The 19,923-nt window shown below is 47.3% G+C and overlaps 2 protein-coding genes across 9 annotated transcripts in view; both read left to right on the top strand.

Moving 5' to 3' along the window:
• Positions 1-9,607, top strand: part of Fam3b (FAM3 metabolism regulating signaling molecule B) — a 53,376-nt gene extending 43,769 nt beyond the window's left edge. For 6 of the 7 annotated variants that reach the window (XM_031364837.1, XM_031364832.1, XM_031364835.1 and 3 more), the window contains 5 exons: positions 1,288-1,346; positions 3,133-3,183; positions 3,763-3,850; positions 4,177-4,309; positions 9,480-9,607. In XM_031364837.1, coding sequence (XP_031220697.1) covers positions 1,288-1,346; positions 3,133-3,183; positions 3,763-3,850; positions 4,177-4,309; positions 9,480-9,569 — 421 coding nt within the window. In that variant the 3' untranslated portion in view covers positions 9,570-9,607. The remainder of the gene's footprint in view (positions 1-1,287; positions 1,347-3,132; positions 3,184-3,762; positions 3,851-4,176; positions 4,310-9,479) is intronic. The other variant, XM_031364831.1, reaches the window with a different exon arrangement.
• Positions 9,608-17,560: 7,953 nt separating this feature from the next.
• The window catches only part of LOC116086632 (interferon-induced GTP-binding protein Mx1-like), a 55,028-nt gene continuing 52,665 nt past the window's right edge, over positions 17,561-19,923 (top strand). The window contains exons 1-2 of one of the 2 annotated variants that reach the window (XM_031364829.1): positions 17,561-17,616; positions 17,809-17,883. The gene's annotated coding sequence lies outside the window, so the exon portion shown is untranslated. The remainder of the gene's footprint in view (positions 17,617-17,808; positions 17,884-19,923) is intronic. The other variant, XM_031364828.1, reaches the window with a different exon arrangement.

The following is a 19,923-nucleotide window of genomic DNA, read 5'->3' as shown; positions in this document are numbered from 1 at the left end:
TTTCCTCTTGAAGGGCTTCTAGATGTTTACCTGTGTTCTCCTGTATTTCTTTGAGGGTGCTATTTATGACTTTCTTAAAGTCATCATGAGAAGTGATTTTATGTCTGGATCTTGCTTTTCCAGTGTAATGGTGTGTCCAAGACTTGCTATGGTGGGTGTATTGGGTTCTGATGATACCAAGTAAACTTGGTTTGTGTTGCTTATATTCTTATGCTTGCCTCCTACCATCTGGTTATCTCTAGTGCTACCTGCCCTTGCTAAATCTGACTGGAGCCTGTCCTTCCTGTGATCCTGGTTGTGTCAGAACTCCTCAGAGTCAAGCTGTCTCTGTGACCCTGGGCTTGTTAGAGTGCCTGGGAGTGGAGCTTCCTCTGGGTGTTGTAGGACTGGCTGTTGAGCTTGTGCCCAAGGTCTGCTTAGGGCACCAGCCCAGACAGACTGGACATTATTTCTATGACCTCTGATGACAATTATCATCTCTAGAAAATATTTTAGTCTTCCTGGATTTAGGGTACAAAACTGGAATTAAAATTATATATGTTATTGCCATCTCATTTTCTCTAGCTGACCAGCACAATATGGGCTAGTAAGCTGTCTCAATGGTTAAAAGCATTTACTCCTCTTCTAGAGAATCGGACTTCATTTCCTAGCACTCATGTTAGGCAGCTCACAACTGCCTTTAACTTCAGCTCCGGGGTATCCTATACCACCATCTCCTGAGCTCCTCAAGCACCACACACTTTGCACAAACTCTACACCCATTAAAAATAAAACATCTTTTAAAAAGGAAAGCAAAAATTAAGTGATGCAATAGGAGATAATCTGAGTTGGGTTTGATGAGTGGGTGAATGGATGAGGCAGGTAGAGCCTGCAGGTCCCAAATGGGAAAGGAAGTGGAGACTGAGGGGGAAGGAGGCAGAGACCGGAGGAAGCCCAGTTTGGAATGGAACTGCCTTCCCTCCAGATCGTGAGTCCAGGCATGGCTTTTCAGGGGCTGAGAGGAACTCACTCCAAAACCTTGGTGAAGACCCTTCCTCTCTGATCTTTGATCCAGACTGTAAGATGAAATGCAGTTTCCAGGCACCCAGGAACTGAATCTGAATCCTGCACGTGTGTAGGACAAGGGTAGGGTTGATTGGGGGAGCATTCCCAGCCACTGCATACCAGTGGGAGGAGCAGCAGGAAGGAGAGGGGATGTGGAGGCCCTGAGCACAGAGGCCTGTTTAGGGAGGACTGCTCATCCTGCCTGTGGAGGAGCTCTTTCACTGACTCTCACTCACTTTTCAGGCTATTAGGAGAGAAGACAGGGAATGTGGCAAGAGGGATAAACATCGCCATCGTCGACTGTAAGTGACACATGGTGTTTCTCAGAAATTCCCTCAGAGCCTGGAATAGGACTTCCACAGAAACCTTGATGTTTCTCTGTTTCTTTAAAAAAATTTCTCCCTGCTCCCCTCTCTCTGTGTGTTTATGCATATTCATGTGGTGTGGGCACATGTATGTCACAGTGTATGTAGAGGTCAGAGAACAACCTCAGATGTAGTTGCTCACCTAACCCTTTCTTTGAGATCTCTCCTTGGATCTTTTTGGGTTTTTTTTTTTGTTGTTGTTGTTGTTGTTTGCTTTTATTGTTGGTTTTTTGGTTTTCTTTTTCTTTTTTCTCTTTCTTCTTGCCATTGTACACAGCAGGCTAGCAGGCCCATGATTCTCCACCTCTCATAGCCACACAGTAGCCCTGGGGATTACAGATATACACTTCGGTGTCAGCTTTACATGAATTCCTTGAATGTGGACTCAGTTCCTCATTATTGCAAGGCAAACATTTTATCCACTAAGAGACCTCCCCAGGCCAAGACCTTTGACTTTCAATACGTTTCCTCACTTCTAGGTCTACACTGTAATGAATTCTAAACTCACATAATTTTTGCCTAAAAGTCTTACTTTACAAACCGTTTATGGTCCAACCACAAAATAACCAAAAACTGAATCTAAAAGAGACTTTGCAATTGAGGGAGAGTAGGCTAAGGCAACACAGTGAAGTTCAGATCCACATAGACCCTAGCCCTGGGTTCCTTTGCTCTCAGATCCTGGGGACCCAAATAGAGAGTAACAACGCTGACCAGTGCTTTTTGGCTGCTGTGGGCCATGGAATCCTGTGCAGGTGCATCGGCTTCCTCTGGGGTCTTAGTGTTTTTAAGGGTCTTTTGCAGTAAGAACCACAGCAGGTTAGAGAACAGGGAGTCATGAAGGAAGCATCCGATTACAGAGCCAGTGACTGCAGAGCTATGGGATGGAACAAAATGTCACACAGCCTCTCTGGACACCTAGTGTGACGTGGAAAGGTCTGGGGACTCTGACGGTTAAGAGAGAAAAGGATAGGGCCGTTAAGATCCAGTAATTAACCAAGTTCTCAGAGTCCTGGAGAAATGTCCAGGCATCTCCTCCGGGATGAAGGTGCTCCTTGGAGACCAGCTTATTGCTGCATGATCTGCCTGGGAGAAGTAAAAGGAACTTCTCATCGACCCAGAATAGGAAGGAGCAGATGGGGCAGACAAGGAGTTCAATAGGTCTAACCAGGTGATATAAATTAATTAATTCACCCAGTTTGTTAACTAGAGCCTGGATAGCTTACAGAGCCTTGCTACAGCCGCCTCCCAACCCTCTGCCTACCAAGGTCCTATTTTATAGGCTTCTAGGCTCCAACAGTTAAACAAACCTAGTTCAGTCCACTACCTAGTGTTGAAGAGGCAGAGGTAACCACAGGCTCACACTATGTGGGGTGCAAAAACTAAGTTCAAGTCCCCTGTCTGTGTGTGTTCCAACCTTGCTCTTATTAGGGGTTCTGGTTTCAGCAAACTCTGTCTGACAATGGGAAAGATGGCTTGCAGCCCATGTGAAGGACAGCCTGTTTTGCTGCAGATTGGCACATAGATGACCACAAGATGGAGTCGCTCTGTCCAGGATTTGGAAGAATAATCCCACCATAGAGCCCCTCTTCAGGCTAGGGACCTCTCCAGTCCTATTTCCTCCAGAGTCACCTAGAAGTAATGTGACCTAAAAGGGTACTAGGACTGCCAGTGTGCACTGGGTCCCTGGAACTTCCTCTTAAAAGGCCATTTCTTTTCTTTTCAGATGAGATGGGGAAAGTGATAGTGACAAAGTACTTCGATATGTATGAAGGTGGTAAGAAAAGTCCCTTCTGATTAAAATGAAGACTAAACTGTGTAGACCTCATGGGGAAACAGAAGCATGGCTTGATGAGGAAGCAGAGAGGTCCTTTGACTTGTGTTTACAGAATATAGGGTCTGTCACAATTCTGAGCACTGTGTTCTAGGATGGGGCTGACCTCTTGTCCCTGATGGCAGAGGTAGTCAGCAGGTGCTTGCAGAAGCTGGGTTTGGTGCCAGGTGTGGCTAACTCCAGATTCAGAGTTTATTTTATTTTAATTTATTTAGGGCTTTCCACTTTGCATGGCTTACCTTGTTTCCATCTTTGGACTTACGTTTGCTGTACCCTGAGTACCTGCTGCAAGTTGTCCATGTTCCCAAGGCTTCTCTAAGACAGCTTCCCGTGGAACCTCTGACATCACTCCTGAGGAAGTAGCCAGGGCGCTCCTTGAGCCCCTGGGACCAGTCTAGGGAGCAAGACATTTAGAGAGTCGGTGACAGTAGAGGGGGAAGGGAGTCTACAGCCAGGGCAGCAGCCTCACTCACTGAGAACGAGACGACTCTGAACTACCCACCGTCTGCCCGAACCCTACAGATAACTCTGGTCCAATGGCCGAGTTCATCCAGAGCGCCCCTTCAAGATCCCTGCTGTTCATGGTGACTCACGATGATGGAAGCTACAAGTAAGTGTGTACAGTTTTTCCCATGTGACAAGAGTAGGCAGCCAGGGAGATGACAAAGACCTCTGGATCTGGCAACTCCTAGAGGAATGAGATGCTTCTACAAGGGAAGGGGAAAATGATCACAGCAAATGCCAGGAATCACTCCCATATCTGCACCAGGGTACACTTTTGTTCATGCGCGCACACATACACATGCATACACATGCTATGCACACACATTTATGTGCTCATACACAAAGTGCGCTCGAGAGTGCACACACACACACACACACACACACACACACCACTTCCACAGGAGGCCTTCTCATGCTTTCTCCTTTGCCCAGACTGCAGGCTCAAGCAAAGGATGCCATAGAAGCCCTTGGAAGCAAAGAAATCAAGAACATGAAGTTCAGATCAAGCTGGGTGTTTGTTGCAGCAAAGGGCTTTGAGCTACCTTCAGGAATCGAGAGAGAAAAAGTGAGTGACTTTCCCCATTTCTTCTCAGATGGGGCTATGGTGTGTAAAGGTGTTCTATTGGTAGTCACTCGCACAGAGCACTGGGCGGCCTCTTCCATTAGGTCCATGTTCCATCCCAGACTTCTTTTAGTCTCACTACAGACTGCCAGTGGAATCCTCAGATTGGTTCCAGTCACTGGCCGTGACTGTTCTGTTTGCGCAGGAGGCTAGCCTTCTTTGGTTCCTTGTCTGGGGCTAGCAATCACACAATTAGAGAGGGGACTGCCTGAGGTGGTTCTCTATGAACCACTTCCAATATGGTTGGTGCTAAAATGTGCACTGGACAGAGCTGCTTTGGCTGACTGCCACTCTTGGAGGAGTCACCTGTGACTTGATGCCTTCGTTAATCAAAGAAAAGATCAAAGGAGGGAAGTGAAGTTTGATTTATCACCATGTCTCCTGTGAGCATCCCAGCTAATGGGTGGTATTATATGGCTATGTGAGGTCCATGCCTCTGGGAACCAATCACCATAACACTTTTTGACCAACATAAGTTGGTCTGAAGAGAAGGAGATTGACTACACAGCCAATGCCCACAGCTCTGATGAAGCTGTCTTTCTACTTAGTTAGAATTCCAAGAGGGCAGAGCTTGATATTTGTCCAGGGTTATTCCAAGTTACATATGATTCCACTTAAGACTTTGCTCCCACTGTCTGGAACCATGGTCTAAAGAAGACAGTGGCAACCAGGAGCAGCTGGTGCTCCTCTTACTGATGTGGGAGGAGGAACAACACCTAGGTCACTGTTACTAGCTCCAGTGATCCTCGATCTTTTGGGATGCCCTCAGATCTGAAACTGAGGAATCTGGTGGTCATGGTCAGGTTGGCATGCTCCCGTCAAAACATGTTTTCACCACAGTGTCCAGTTAGCTTGCACATAGAAAGCCAGCCCTGCAGAGAATGTACTTCTCATCCTGCTGTGTGCTTTGGGCAGTGGAGGACTCATGGTCACCTTCAGGGAAGAAGGCTGTGCTTGTTGGCCCCCTTGACCCACAGGGGTTGAGGGGAGACAGGCTTGAGTCTAGGGGACAGGGCCTCAGGGCTTGTTTGGTGGGGACACACGTGGTTTTGAACAGGCTTCAGCTTTACTGTTAGTCCATCCTTTGGTTCCAGCATCTGTGTGGTGGGGAGTCACCCCACTTGCATTGGTTTCTGGGGCCACACTCTGAAAGTGAACACAGGGTTCCCTTCACCCCAATTGACCCATACCACAGATAGACATCTCCTTAGGCAGTGTGGCCTTAGGCAAGCTATTTCACCTTTCTATGGGAAAGGGGTAAAGTCACATCAAAGCAGGCTTAAGGGAGAAGGCTTAAGTCTCCTAATTCCAAAGCTTCGATCATCAGAACAGCATGGCACTCTGGGAGAACAGGCATAGATGGGTGAGTGGAGCTAGGATTCCAGAGACTTTGAGGGTCCCCTCATACCTGACCAGACGATTTCCCCTACTGAATGAACAAAGATCATCTCTTCAGGGGTGAGTAGTTTCTTTAATAAAGTGTACAGGGAAAACCAAACAGCACATAGGGAGAGAATGGATTTGGATCCCTGCCACACACCATATATACAACAGTACAGAATGGACCAAACACCTAAATGTGGCAGAGATAAAACTGTCATGCTTTCTCAGCAGGATGGCAAAACAGGCAGAAATCTCTGCCATCCTGGGCAGGGGCTTCCAGAAGTGTGCAGAGTAATAGAAAAAGAAAAATAAAATGTCCAGCTACAAAATCCCACAGTTTTCTGTTCCCAAGGGCACACAAAGAAAGAAGCCAAGCACAGTGGCACGTATGTGCCATTTCAATGCTCAGGATATGGAGGCAGGGCAATCAGGTATTCAAGGCCATGGCTGGCTACCTTCAAGTTCAAGGCCAGTTTGGGCTACTGGAGATCCTCAAACAACAACAGAGTGAGAAGAAAACCACGGAGTAACTGTAGGAGAAAATGTTTGCAAATAATAGACTTCTGTCCAAAATATATAAATAACTCTTACAACTCAATGATTAAAAAAGATAATCCAGTTGAAAAATGGTCAAACCCACTGACAAATACCGAATGGCTGAGAAGCACCTAAAGAAATGTTCAACATCCTTAGTCATCAGGGAAATGCAAATCAAAACAACCCTGAGATTCCGCCTCACACCAGTCAGAATGGCTAGGATAAAAAACTCAGGTGACAGCAGATGCTGGCGAGGTTGTGGAGAAAGAGGAACACTCCTTCATTGCTGGTGGGACTGCAAGCTGGTACAACCACTCTGGAAATCAGTTTGGTGATTTCTTTGGAAATTGGACATAGTACTACTAGAGGACCCAGCTATACCACTCTTCGGCATATACCCAGAAGATGTTCCAACATGTAATAAGGGCACATGCTCCACTATGTTCATAGCAGCCTTATTTATAACAGCCGGAACCTGGAAACAACCCAGATGTCCCTCAACAGAGGAATGGATACAGAAAATGTGGTACATCTACACAATGGAGTACTACTCAGCTATTAAAAATAATGAATTTATGAAGTTCTTGGGGAAATGGATGGATCTGGAGAATATCATCCTGAGTGAGGTAACCCAATCACAAAAGAACACACATGGTATGCATTCTCTGATAAGTGGATATTAGCCCAGAAGATCAGAATACACAAAGTACAAACCACAAACCACAAGAAACTCAAGAAGAAGGAAGACCAAAGTGTGGATACTTTGTTCCTTCTTAAAAGGGGGAACAAAATACCCATGAAAGGAGTTGTAGAGACTAACAATGGAGCAGAGACTAAAGGAAGGACAATTCAGAGACTGCTCCACCTGGGAATTCTTCCCATATTCAGTCATCAAATCGAGACACTATTGTGGATGCCAGCAAGTACTGGACTACAAGAGCTTGATATAGCTGTCTCTTGAGAGGCTCTGACAGTACCCGACTAATACAGAAGAAGAGGCTCACAGCCATCCATTGGAATGAGTACAGGGTCCCCATTGAAGGAGCTAGAGAAAGGACCCAAGGAGCTGAAGGGTTTGCAGCCCCTTAGGACGAACAACAATATGAACTAACTAGTACTCTCAGAGCTCCCAGGGACTAAAACACCAACCAAAGAGTACAAATTGGGGGACTCATGGTTCCAGCAACATATGTAGCAAAGGATGGCCAAGTCGGTCATCCTTGAAAGGAGAGGCCCTTGGCCCTGTGAAAGTTCTATGCCCCATTGTAGGGGAATTCCAGGGCCAGAAAGCAGGAGGGGGTGGGGTTGTGAGCAGGGGGAGGAGGGAGGAAACAGGGGTTTGTTTTAGTTTTTGTTTCTTTCTTTCTATTTATTTATTTATTTATTTATTTATTTATTTACTTACTTACTTATTGAAGGGGAACCTGGGAAAGGAGATATTGTAAATAAAAAAAATCTAATTAATAAAAAAGAAAAAGAAAAATGGCCAAAGCCTCTGAACAGATGCTTCTTCAAAGTAGATGTGTATATGAACTGATAAACTTATGGCTTACTATTATAATAAACTTAGTAGCCTGAATCATCAGAACAAAACCAGCTTAGATCACAGTGATATGGAGCCACAGGTTCACTGTGGTAGTTGTAATCATAACTTGTGACAAGTCTAGAAAAGTTAGAATTCTCATGTGGCTGAGAGAGATGTAGAATGAGGTAGACTCCTTAAGGAACCTTCTGGGAGTTTCTTCAAAATGAAGGAGACAGTTACTCTTAGCCCAGCAAACTTCCCTGTAAGCAAGCCTTCACTCAGGAACTGGGGCACAGCTTTACACAGCAGTGCTCTTCCAGCAAGAGGGCAGTGTTAACATAGGGTAACCGGGGAAGGGAACTCTTCAGCCATGTACAGAAATGAAACCATGACGTTAGCGATTGCATGGGGGAATTCTTGAAAGTGTTATGCAGAATGATACAAAGCAAAAGCAGAAGTTACAGAGGGCTGATTGCATTGCTATTCAAAATTTCTAGAAGGAACAAATCTATAATTATCCAAAATTTCTAGAAGGAACAAGGGTCAGGAAGTAGGTTAGTGGCTTCGTGGGGTGGGGAAGGACACTGACAACTGCTGCCAAGTGTGTGATTCCTCATTCAGTGAGGACAATATCTTATTGATGTAGTGACAGTTGCATGTACTGGGGATGTGCTAAACATGGGGTTGTCCGCAGCTGAGTTTTCATGGTGTGTGAATTACCACCCAGTGAAGCTGTGGTGTCACTATGTTGGGATGCTCCATTGCCTGTGAAAGAATTGAAAGTATAGAATCATGATGCCCATGCCAGTGCAAATGTGTTTGCGGAGTGGCAAGTACTAATTTGAAGATGCTGTGGAAACTCCACATGTGGAGTCCGGTTCCCACAGTCGAGAGCTAAATCATGTGCGGTCCCCACAGCAGTGCTCTCCATCTGCACCTGTGAGTGGGTGGAATTAAATAGAATCTGGGGGTGAGTTCTTATCACAGTAGCTGCTTCTCAAAGGCCCTTTGCTTCTCTTCTTGACTAAGCCATACTGTAGCCTGTAGAAGAACTCCTATCCTTTGGGAAGGTTCCAGAGCTGCAATTAAATACTGTTGAGGGCTGGAGAGATGGCCCAGTGGTTAAGAGCACAGACTACTCTTCCAGAGGTCCTGAGTTTTTCCCAGCAACCGCATGGTGGCTCACAACCATCTGTAATGGCCATGATGCCCTCTTCTGGTGTGTCTGAAGACAGCGACAGTGTACTCATATACATTAAAAAAAATCTTAAAAAAAATTAAAATAAATACTATTGAGAGATACATTGAGGCTGGGTATAGTAGTTCAGGTCTATAATCTCAGTACTTGTGAGGCTGATACAGGAGAATCACTGTGAGTCCCAGGCTAGCCTGGACTACAAAATAAGGCCATCTTCAACCAAAGAAACTGAAGAAGGGGTAGGAAGGAAGGGAAAGGAAAGGGATGAGAGAAAGGAAGCAGAAATAAGTAAAGAAGGGATGACAGAAAGAACACGTAGAAGAAAGGAGAGAGGTGTTGAGAAGAACTTTAACCTGGGTTGGAGAAACTGCCCGTCTGAGACTTCTGCTCACATGACTTTGCTCACAGCAGGCACAGACCCAGTGATGAGCTTAGTGAATAAATGACACGCTTTTCTTTCCCTCACCTAGATCAACCATTCGGATCAGTCCAAGAACAGATACTCCGGCTGGCCAGCAGAGATCCAGATCGAAGGATGCATACCCAAAGGGCTGAGATAACGCTGCTGGGACCTCAATAAACGTGTTTTGTACAGATACACTCTGCCGAATGTCTGATCCTTTGAAGGCCAACTGTGAAGGAAAGTGTTGATGTGGATTTGCGGTTTGTTGTAAATCAATAAGACACTGTTAGTTACACTGATTCTTAGCAGCTGATGCTATTGCACTGCCGTCTGTATGGTTGAAGGAATTTTCAAGCCAGGACAACTGGCAGAAGGGAGACATTTTGGGGGCGGGGATGGATGGAGGGTGCAAAAGAGCAAAACAGCTTGCTGGCTACTGAGAAAGTTCTACCCATGTCTATGTCAGGCCACTGTGTAGTCCCTACAGAGTGTGGTCTTATCCCACTGTCGCTCGGAACACCATTGTTCCTGCCATTTATCTTCTGGGGAATGAATGATGCTTTAGCCATCATCCTTGGTCACCTCACATTTGGCTCTTAAACTTCCCTGTAGGGTGTGGGTTTATTTGCTATCAGCTCTGCCTCTGTGCAAGACCTTGGTTGTCAAGGAGGGAGGCCAGCAATATGGCTTAGCCATGATCTGCTCCCAGATAGTCAGCCGTATAGCTCATACTCTGAGAGACTCCTTTCCAAGGATATAGCCAGTCGGATGGCACATGTGGTCAGGTTAGGGATGAAATCACTAGGACAGATGTCACTAACTAGAATTGGCTCAGAGCTCCTTCTTGTGCCACCAGAGGAGCCACTAGCCTATGTCAGTGAGATTGCTTCTCTGGCCCATGGGATCTCAGCCCCAAGTAAAGGAGTGGTTTCAAATGCCAGCAGAATGACTTCAAAGCCAGGGCAGTCTGAGCTGGGAAATGGTCTAGTGGATAAAATGCTTGCTACACAAACATGAAAACCTGAGTTAGGTCCTAAACAATCATGTAAAAAGCTGGGCATGGTGACACACACCTGCAAACCCCACACAGGAGGGAGAGATAGGAATATCCCAGGAGATCACAGGCCAGCTAGTTCTAGAAGCAAGCTTTAATCTCAGCAAGAAGCCCTATCTCAAAAAAATAAGGTTATATGGGGCTGGGCAGGTGGCTGAGTCAGGAAATTGCTTCCTATATAAACACAAGCTGAGTTCAGATCCCCAAGACCATGTACAAGGCAGTTATGGTGAATGTACCTGTAATCCCAGTGCTGGTGAGCGGGCAGAGGCCAAAGGCATGATAGCCAGCCAGCCGAACTGAAACAAGGAACTTTGGGCCAGCGTGAGATCCTTTCTCAAAAGTTAAGGTGGAGAGTTATAGAGGAAGGCACTAACTTCTGACCTCCACACATGCACATATAGATGAATATACCTATACATACATACCTATACACAAGCATAACCACATACACAAATGAATAAATTGGGCAAAGAGTGCTGGAAAAAGATATCTGACTTCAACCTTGGCCATGCCACCATATACACATGAACACATACACACACCTCCACACAGAGGCAATACATATAATTGAGAATACCTGGTACACTGAACCCCTACATACTTGATACATCAATCTGTTCTAATCTCTTGGCAAACAGGTGCATTGATTTCTCCCTGTGATGCATGGGATACCAGTATCCAGTTGCCCCGACCCTTCCTATCCAATGAAGACATTGGAGAGAGCAGAAATTCAGAAGCTTTCTGCCCTGCTCCTGCCTAGACATGTGTTGCTATCCTATCACTCCCTATGCCCTCTTCCCTAAGACTTACCTGGAGAGTTCCACATAGGATACACCAGCTCTCTGCAAGGACACAGTAAGATGCATGATCATGGCAGGGAGATGAGAGTCCATTAGCACAGAGACTGATGAGGAACTACAACAACCCAGTGAACGTTGCACATCAAGCAGTCCTCTGGCCTAGGAAAACACATGAGTTTCAGAGCACGGGCTCCTAGGGTGTCTAGTGTCTACATTGGTTCTTATGGATCACAGGTAGGAACTGGACCCAGGCAGGCTCCATTGCTTTCCCCCAAATTCCCATGCTGAAGTCCCGCTGCTCAGTGCCTCAGAATGTGGCCTTCCTGCAAGTAGGACGACAATAGACTACTGTAGTTAGGACTTGACTCTGCTGCAGTAGGGCCAGTCCTTCCTGCATGGCTACTGACCTCATAAACAGGGACAGTTCGGCCACAGACCTGCATGTTAGTACCATGTGAAGACAGGCGGAGATCCATTGATACTTCTGTAAGCAGAGGATACCTATGGTGCCAGTGCAAGAGCCCTGGGCCTGGTTCCAGCCTCAGGATGCCAGCAAAAACCCAGCTCAGCCGTGCTCAGTCTTGGGGCACATCTTCCTGTGGACCCCAAATCTGTTGGGTGCAAATAAGCCCTAAGTACGATTGGACAGACTCCTTTGGGCTTCGGTACCTGTATTAGTGACTTGTCTCATTGTGACTAAATAACTAACTAAAGCAACATAAGAGTTTGGCTTTCAGCTTTGGGAATGCAGCCCATCATGACAAGGAAGTCAGGACGGTGGGAGGTTGAGGCAGCTGGCCATATCACATCTGTAGTCAGGAAGCAGAGGGATGAGTACCAGTGTTCACTTCCTTCTTTTCTTACTCAGCCTGGAATACTAGCCCAGGGAAAGGTATCACTCCTATTCTGGGTGTGCCTTCCTTCCTCAGTTTACTTAACCTAAACACTTCCTTATAGGCGTGCCCAGAGACTTGCCTCCTAGCTGATCACAGGTCTAACCAAGTTGGTAGTCATCATTAACTGCTAAGTATCCCCAGACCTTCTGGGTAAGAAAGGAGGAAATGGATTTCCATTGTATCACCTGTTATGGCATGCAGACGCCTCCGATTGTCAGGTGACAGGCTCAGGACATTCCTAGCCAGGCAGGGTTCATTCAGGTCTTTGACTTGGAGATGCCCAGCCTTTTATCCCATTCCATGGCAACTCTTTCTACCTGACCCTTTGTCCACCCCTACAGACTGCCCTGTCAGGGAGGAAACGCTGAAGCATCAACTGCAGCTTCACGCGTGTTACATAAGCCGGTGCCCGGCTCTCAGCTGCATTTGTGTGGTGATGGATGTCACTAGTGTCTGGCCCCAGCACTGAACAGGGGGTCTTGTGCCTTCGGGAGCACCTGCTCTTACGACACTGTTTCTGCTTTGCTTGGAACCCCTCTAGAGGATCAAGAACTGGGCCACACCTTTGAGTGTAACCTTGGCTAGATTCTTTCCTTCACGCTTATATCTGGTACTTGTGTTTACTTTTATTCCACTGACTAAAACTGAGCGCTAAAGATAGCACATCTACTGGGCTTTTACCTGATTTTCCATTTCAGGCCTGGACTTACTGGCCATGACTTGTGTCTGTCCCCAGCATATTTTAGCAGCTTCTATTGTTTGCTTATTAATCATTCCCTTAAGGTTCATGTAGTGGACACATGTTCCCAGAGTGACAGTAATGGGAGCTTATAGAACTCTTAAGAAGTGGGCCTAGCCAGAGGTAGTTAGGATATTGGGAGTGTGCCCTCCAAGGGGACTGTAGGACTCCAGCCCAGTCACTCCTTGGCCTTGAGGTCCTCTCTTTCCAAGCCCTGGAAAACCTCAACCCCACAGGGTTGGTCTTGGGGGCCGTCTTTAGCATTACAATAGACAGTAAAAGACAAAACCTCAATAGTGATGGGCCAGCATCTCATGGAGCCAACACCTTTGTTCTATAAGCTGATCAGCTCATGGTTTTTTTGACTGAAAAGTAGCTTCGTACATAATACATTCTTCCTGAAAGGCAAAATTTGCCTTACCTAGAGAATTTTAATAGAAGGATTATTCTCAGCTGTGGGCCCCACCTCTGATTGTCCTGAGCTCTGAGTCAACTCTGGGAAGCAAGGCCAGGCAGAAACTACTAGAAAGCCCATACTAGTACGGTTATCACAAAGTTGCTGAGTGCATTATGTAACATTCTCGAAAAAAAAAGGCACAGTTTTGGTGATAGAAGAGATTTTGAGTGTCACCAAGGGTGGGAGAAGGGAGACAGCACCAGAGCCCTGGGGTTTGGGTATGTGATGATGCTCTGAGTACTATCATGGTGGACCTTGTCTTGGGGCTTGGTGTCCACTATAATGATGGTCCTTGTCACCATGTATTTGTTCAAAGCTGAGAGCAGACTGTGATGTAGAAATGTCAATTGTGACCACTAGGTGACAATGTGGTTTACCCCTGGGATAAAAGTCTGCTGAGGACATAGGAGTGGGCACTTGGATGAAGAAAAGGCATATACAGTTTTATACTTTCTGTTACATTTACCTGAGCCTGAAATAGCTTAAAAGTAGTGTTTATAGCTGTGCACTGAAGTGCACACCTGTAATTCCAGTACTTGGGAAACAGAGGCAGGAGTATCGCTGTGAGTTCAGGGCACACAAAGTGTTCACACAAATACAAAATGCTGCTATGGATAATGATAAACAACTGGGGCTGGGAAGAGTCAGGCAGGCGGGCAGCGGCCCTGCACATCTGGCCACTCGGCACATTGGGACAGAGCCTCAGAGGCTGCAGAGCTCTCCCTGGGAGTCAACCCAGGACAGGCTGATTCATGACAGCTTTGTGGCTGCAGCCAGAGCCTGGAGGTTCATTCTTACTGTTTGTTGGCGATCGGCTTCACATACCAAACGGAGGCAGAGTGCAAGGTGGAAAGAAAGCATTGTCTGGTCCTGTCCTCCACACGCTCAGGAGAAGCAGACCAGGAGGAGCCAGTGGACTACTGTGACTCCCTATGCTCTTGGAGTAGGGTCCATTTTTATAACATACTGATCAGGAGACAGACCAGCTTTAACCTGTGTTTGCTCATCATGTTAAGGTTCTGGTTACAGTGTCCCACACAAGAGGAGGCTTTTAAATGTCCCCTAGAATGGAGGACTCTCTCACCTAGAATTTGATTTTCAATTAAATTCTGCTCTGATATGACCCTCTGGGATGGAGACTCCTGGGGTCCAGCATGGCTGTGTAAGGGGCCATATGAAACAGTTCCTGCCCTTCCCAACTTCATATTTAAAAGACCCACTAAGTACCATTTAGTGCACCTTCTATGTACATGGGTATAGGACCATCTACTGGAACATGGATAGCCTCTTAGGGGCTACAAACCCTGAAGAAAACTGATCCTCCCTCCTCAGCAACCATTGATCGCTAATGCTCCACAGCTAAGGGTGGGACTTATTTGTGTTGGACTTTGGCTGGCTTGATCTTGTACATATAGCCATTGCTGCTATGAACTGTGAGTGCAATGGCCTTATCATGTCCAGAAAACACTCTTTGCAATACTCTAGTACCTCTGTCTCTTACAGCTTGTCACCTCTTCTAAGACAATTGCTGATACTTGTGGAAAGGTGTGATAGAGATGTCCTATTTAGAGCTGAGTGCTCAACAGTTTTGAATGATGAGGGAAACACACGCGCACACACACAGACACACACACACACAGACACAACACACAGACACAAAACCTCCATGTACAACTAAGGCACAGTCACAAGAAGTCTTGTGTTTTGTAACTTTAATTTTTCAAACATTATTTTTAGTAATCTTAAACGCTTTAATCTCCCTTTTAGTCCACCACCCACTAGAGGTAGTGAGAAAGAAAGGATACAGGGGAGCGAACCTGTTTAGAAAGGTTCCCTGGAGCAACTCCCATCTGTGTTGTCTGGAAATCAGCAGTTCAGTTCACAGATTAGCAGGCAGTGGCAGCTCAATCCACTGGAAAGCACTTTATGGATACACCAGCTGTCCACTTCAATAAGTCAGGATAGCAGACACGGATCAGCAGCGGTGGCACTACCTAGCAGAGGCAGCCAGGCCTTAGCCGTGGCTTGAGTCAATAGGAGGGACCCCCCTGGGGGGGGCGGACTCTAGGAGATGTTCTCCACTGTGCCTTTCTTAGGGAAGCAAATATCAGAGAAGAAGTGAGACCCACACTCGTTGTACAGCTAGCTCTATAAGCAAGCCTAGCTCTGTCTCCAGTCACTCCATCAAGTCCTATTTACACCCGCCAAGCATCAGGTGTCCTCCACGTGTCTTGCCTCAGCACAGGTCTTGCATCAGCACATGCATCCAATCAGCCAGAGTCTGCAGAGTCCCGACAAATGGCGCTCAACTAGGCATCGTAAGGCAGACCAATAATATTTGCACATTGTTAGTAAAGAATTCGTAATCATGTGTCTTTTCGCGCGCTTGCTTTAGCAGAACATCCTCTCTCCTGTGTCTGCTTCAGCAAAATGTTCCTCCATGAGTCTGCCTTAGTCCTTCACCTGTGTCCCCTTCAGGAAAACACTCCTTCATGTGTTTGCCCCAGCAAAACACCATCCAACACAATTGACTTTCCAAAGAACCCTAAAGTTTCCACTTCAGTGTTTACCATCTGCTGTTGTGCAGATGTCAAGAGGCACTGTGCATACGACACTGGAATTCAAGCAAATGAAGATGACGGAGAGGTGAGACGTGTCCATGACCCCATAGATGGACATTGCTGGGATTGTTTGCCAGCCAGTTGTAGATCTGCCCAAGGGGCAGATGGCCTTAAGGTGGCTGCCGCTACGGAGACTATCACATCGATTCCTCTTTCTGAAGGTTTGGGTTTTCATCACCTTGGGAGTTCCTGCCTGCAGGGAACCATGTACCTTTGTAGTCAGCATGGCCCAGAGCATGTAGAGAGAGCTGGAGAGTCAGTTCCCAGCCTGGGACATAATCTTAGCTAGTATCTTGGTTTCTTTTCTATGGCTGTGACGACATACCATGACCGAGGCAACGCATAAAAGAAAATGTTTAATTTGGGTTATGGTTTCAGGTCATGATGGCAGAGTCAAGGAAGAGTTGAGAGCTCATGGCTTCATCCAGGATCATGAGGCAGAGAGTGAGCTAACTAGGAAGCTGAGACAGAAAGATTGCAGTGAGTTTGAGGCCAGCCTGTACTACATTGTGAATTTCAGGCCAGCCTGAGCTATACTGTGAGACTCTGACCCAAGGAGGAGGATGAGGATTTGAGGGGCGGGCACTTTAATTCACCCTCGCTGCCCCTTCCTGGTGCTGTTTTCCAGTCTTTTGTGCTTGGCAGTCACCAGCTTAAGGACCCTTTATGCCCTGTGTCTAGGGATAGACCAAGGGCCTCTGTGAGAGAAGACTTTTGGGGACTGCTTTGTCCTTCCACCATGTGGTCTCAGGGACCATACTTAGGTTGGCAGGGCTGGTAGCAAGTGTCTTTATTTGCTGAGTCATATCACTGACCCCCAGAATTCCTTTTAAGCACCTGAGGCCTCACATTGGAAGGAAGGCAGAACAGGTGATGGTCCTGGCTGTGCAGGGGACTGAAGTGGCACCTGTTTTCCGATGCAGCATCCAAGACATGGTCAGTAGAATGGTCCACGTAGGAGAAGCAGGAAGAAAGGAAGGAAAAACAGGTTAGGCACTCTGAAGAGCAAGCAGCCTGGCCAGAGTGGGCACCACTCTCTCCCAGATGTAAGACACATCTCTACTGGCTCTCAGAACCAAAACTCCAGCCCACCTCCTGGTGATACCAGTAGCCAGAGCTTGGGCCTGGTCTCTTACACTGAGGTTTAAGTCAGGTCTCCTTGCAGCGTGCTCCCAATACTGTGGCACCTCAGCGCAGACTAAGACTGAACTTTCGAGGTGGAGGCTGGGGCTACTCTGCAGTTCTTTCAGGCTAGGCTTCAGTATAACAGCTTGCAGGCTCCTATAGGATGTCAGCCAGAGTGCAAGGTCCTCACTCTGTCAACCCCAAGGCTACCACCCACTGATCCCAGTCCAGTACAGTTCTTTCCCCTATATCCAGGGTTACCTTTCCTTGACACATCCGTGTGGGCTGAGTCTACACGATCAATTTCTGAACCTCAGGACCCAGCCAAGGTCCCCTCAGGGTGAGTTTCATTTCTCCATTCCCATGTGTGGTGGGGGGTGGGGTCAGGCAGGCAGCAAGCTGAGGCCTTTTCACTAAGTTTCAATTTTCCTCTGGAAGGGGTGGAGCCAGCACATTTTAAAGAGGTCTGAGCTCTGGCAGTTGCACACTCTGTCCTCAAGCCAGGAGTGGTGAGTACTGCACAGGATTCTGAGCAGGGATAGAGGATACCATCTAAGGGGTCTTTGTAGATATTGGTGAAAACTGCAGGGCATTTGTTGGTGCTGTTACAATAATGGGGACAGTGACAGTCTGTGTGTGGTGTGGTAGTAATGGGAAGGCAGCAAGCTCAGGCAACCTAAGTTTCATTTTTCCCTGGGAAGGGGTGGAGCCAGCACTGTTTAAAGACACTGGAGCAGCCCAGAAAGCCAAGCACTCTGTTACTAAGCAGGAGACTGGTGAGTATGTAGAGGACACCCCTTAGCTCAGGGCAAGGATGCCTCTAGGTTCCTTGTGAATCCTGGGGTCACTGTGGGACATTTCTCGGTGCTATTAAAATAAGGGGGTCAGTGACAGCACAGGTTGTCGTGATTATAAAAAGATAAAAAGATATTAAGATATGTTCTATGGGGGTGTGGTGAGGTGTGGGGGAAGAGGAAGGGGATGTCTCAGCGGGCCTGTGCCAAGGCATCCCTTCCCCCTGAGGGATCTGCCACACAACAGAGTTTATTCAGGACATAGGGAGGGGAGTTAAGAGGGTGGTGGAGGCAGAGAAAGGCAGAGAAAGGGAGAGAGTAGAGAAGTAGAGGCTGGCTATGACCACGTGGAGAGAGGGGGAGCAAGAGGGCAAGAGGCAAGGGAGAAAGAAGTAAGAGAGAGAGCTGGGGGCAAGCAGCCCCATTTATAGTGTGCCAGGCCTACCTGGCTGTTGCCAGGTAACTGTGGGGAGGAGCACACCTGGGTGTTGCCAGGTAACTGTGGGGAGGAGCACACCTGGCTGTTGCCAGGTAACTGTGGAGAGGAGCACACCTGGCTGTTGCCTGGTAATTGTGGGGAGGAGCACACTTGGCTGTGGCCAGGTAACTGTGGGGAGGAGCACACCTGGCTGTTGCCAGGTGACTGTGGGGAGGAGCACACCTGGCTGTTGCCAGGTAACTGTGGGGAGGAGCACACTTGGCTGTGGCCAGGTAACTGTGGGGAGGAGTACACCTGGCTGTGACCAGGAATAGACAGAATGCTAATACTGGTGGAGCTTCTGGGCTAGACACAGTGCCCCACCCAGCTGCTGGTTCTGGCAGCAGTCCCAAACTTCAATTATCTCTGCTGAGAGGCAGCAGAAGAGGATGGGGTCCCAGGGCCTTCAGGATCTGGGGATAAGGCCTAGTAGATAAGAAGTTCCAGATCCCCTGCTGCCTAGGCCAGGGGTCCATGAGAAGGCAGATGGAGGTCTCTTGTTAAGGGTGGGAGGAAGCCAGGTGACCCAGGGGCAGGCTTTGAAGTACAGACAGGACCCTGCTAGAAAGGCTGACAGAGGATCTGTGTAGAGAAATGCATCTGTCCAGGGTCTTCCTGGTCTCTAGAAAGGACATGCTCTGTGTGGTCTGAAGACCTACCTCTGCTCAGAGGACAGGTGTCCCTCAGACCTTTCATTCTCAAAGGCTCAACTGCAGGGAACATGGAAGACAGGAACCCTGGAGAAGAAAAGATTCTTGAGTCTTTCTGTGGCCACTTTAACACACCTTGATGGACCTGGGAAGGCTCCCACTATTTTTTTTTTAAAGATTTATTTATTTTATGTATATGAGTACACTGTAGCTGTCTTTAGACACACCAGAAGAGAGCATTGGATCCTATTACAGATGGTTGTGAGCCTTCATGTGGTTGCTGAGACTTGAACTCAGGACCTCTGGAAGAGCAGTCAGTGCTCTTAACCACTGAGCCATCTCTCCAGTCCCCAAAACATATTTCCATAACATAACTGTTTTTTTGTTTGTTTGGTTGGTTGGTTTTTGGAGACATAGTTTCTCTGTATAGCTCTGGCTGTCCTGGAACTCACTCTGTAGATCAGGCTGGCCTCGAACTCAGAAATCTGCCTGCCTCTGTCTCCCAATACTGGGATTAAAGGCATGCGCCACCTCTGCCGGGCGGCTCCCACTCTTAGCATCTCAGTATCTGGACAGGCATGGTAGTGAGTGGTTAGGGGTTCTGACAGTGAAAGGAGCTGAATTCTACCCTCATGCTCTTCGTGCTTCCAACTGGGCTAAGGATATATTCCCAACAGGGGAGCCCTGCCACAGGGATCTTTTTTTTTTAGAATAACTGATAGATGGCATATAGTGTCCACACAAATGTCCACTGCATAGTATAAAGTAGAAGCAAGCTAGCTATCCCAAGGACAGAAGTAATAGGCATATGCCTGCCTTCATAGGTATGCTTAGACCCAGCACACCTGTTTACTTGTGTGTATCTGACCCTGACCTTCAGGTGAGGCATGAGCC

Source organism: Mastomys coucha, unplaced genomic scaffold (genome assembly GCF_008632895.1).
Source record: "Mastomys coucha isolate ucsf_1 unplaced genomic scaffold, UCSF_Mcou_1 pScaffold12, whole genome shotgun sequence".
Classification (NCBI taxonomy): Eukaryota; Metazoa; Chordata; class Mammalia; order Rodentia; family Muridae; genus Mastomys; species Mastomys coucha.
This window is presented reverse-complemented; position numbering and strand designations above follow the sequence as displayed.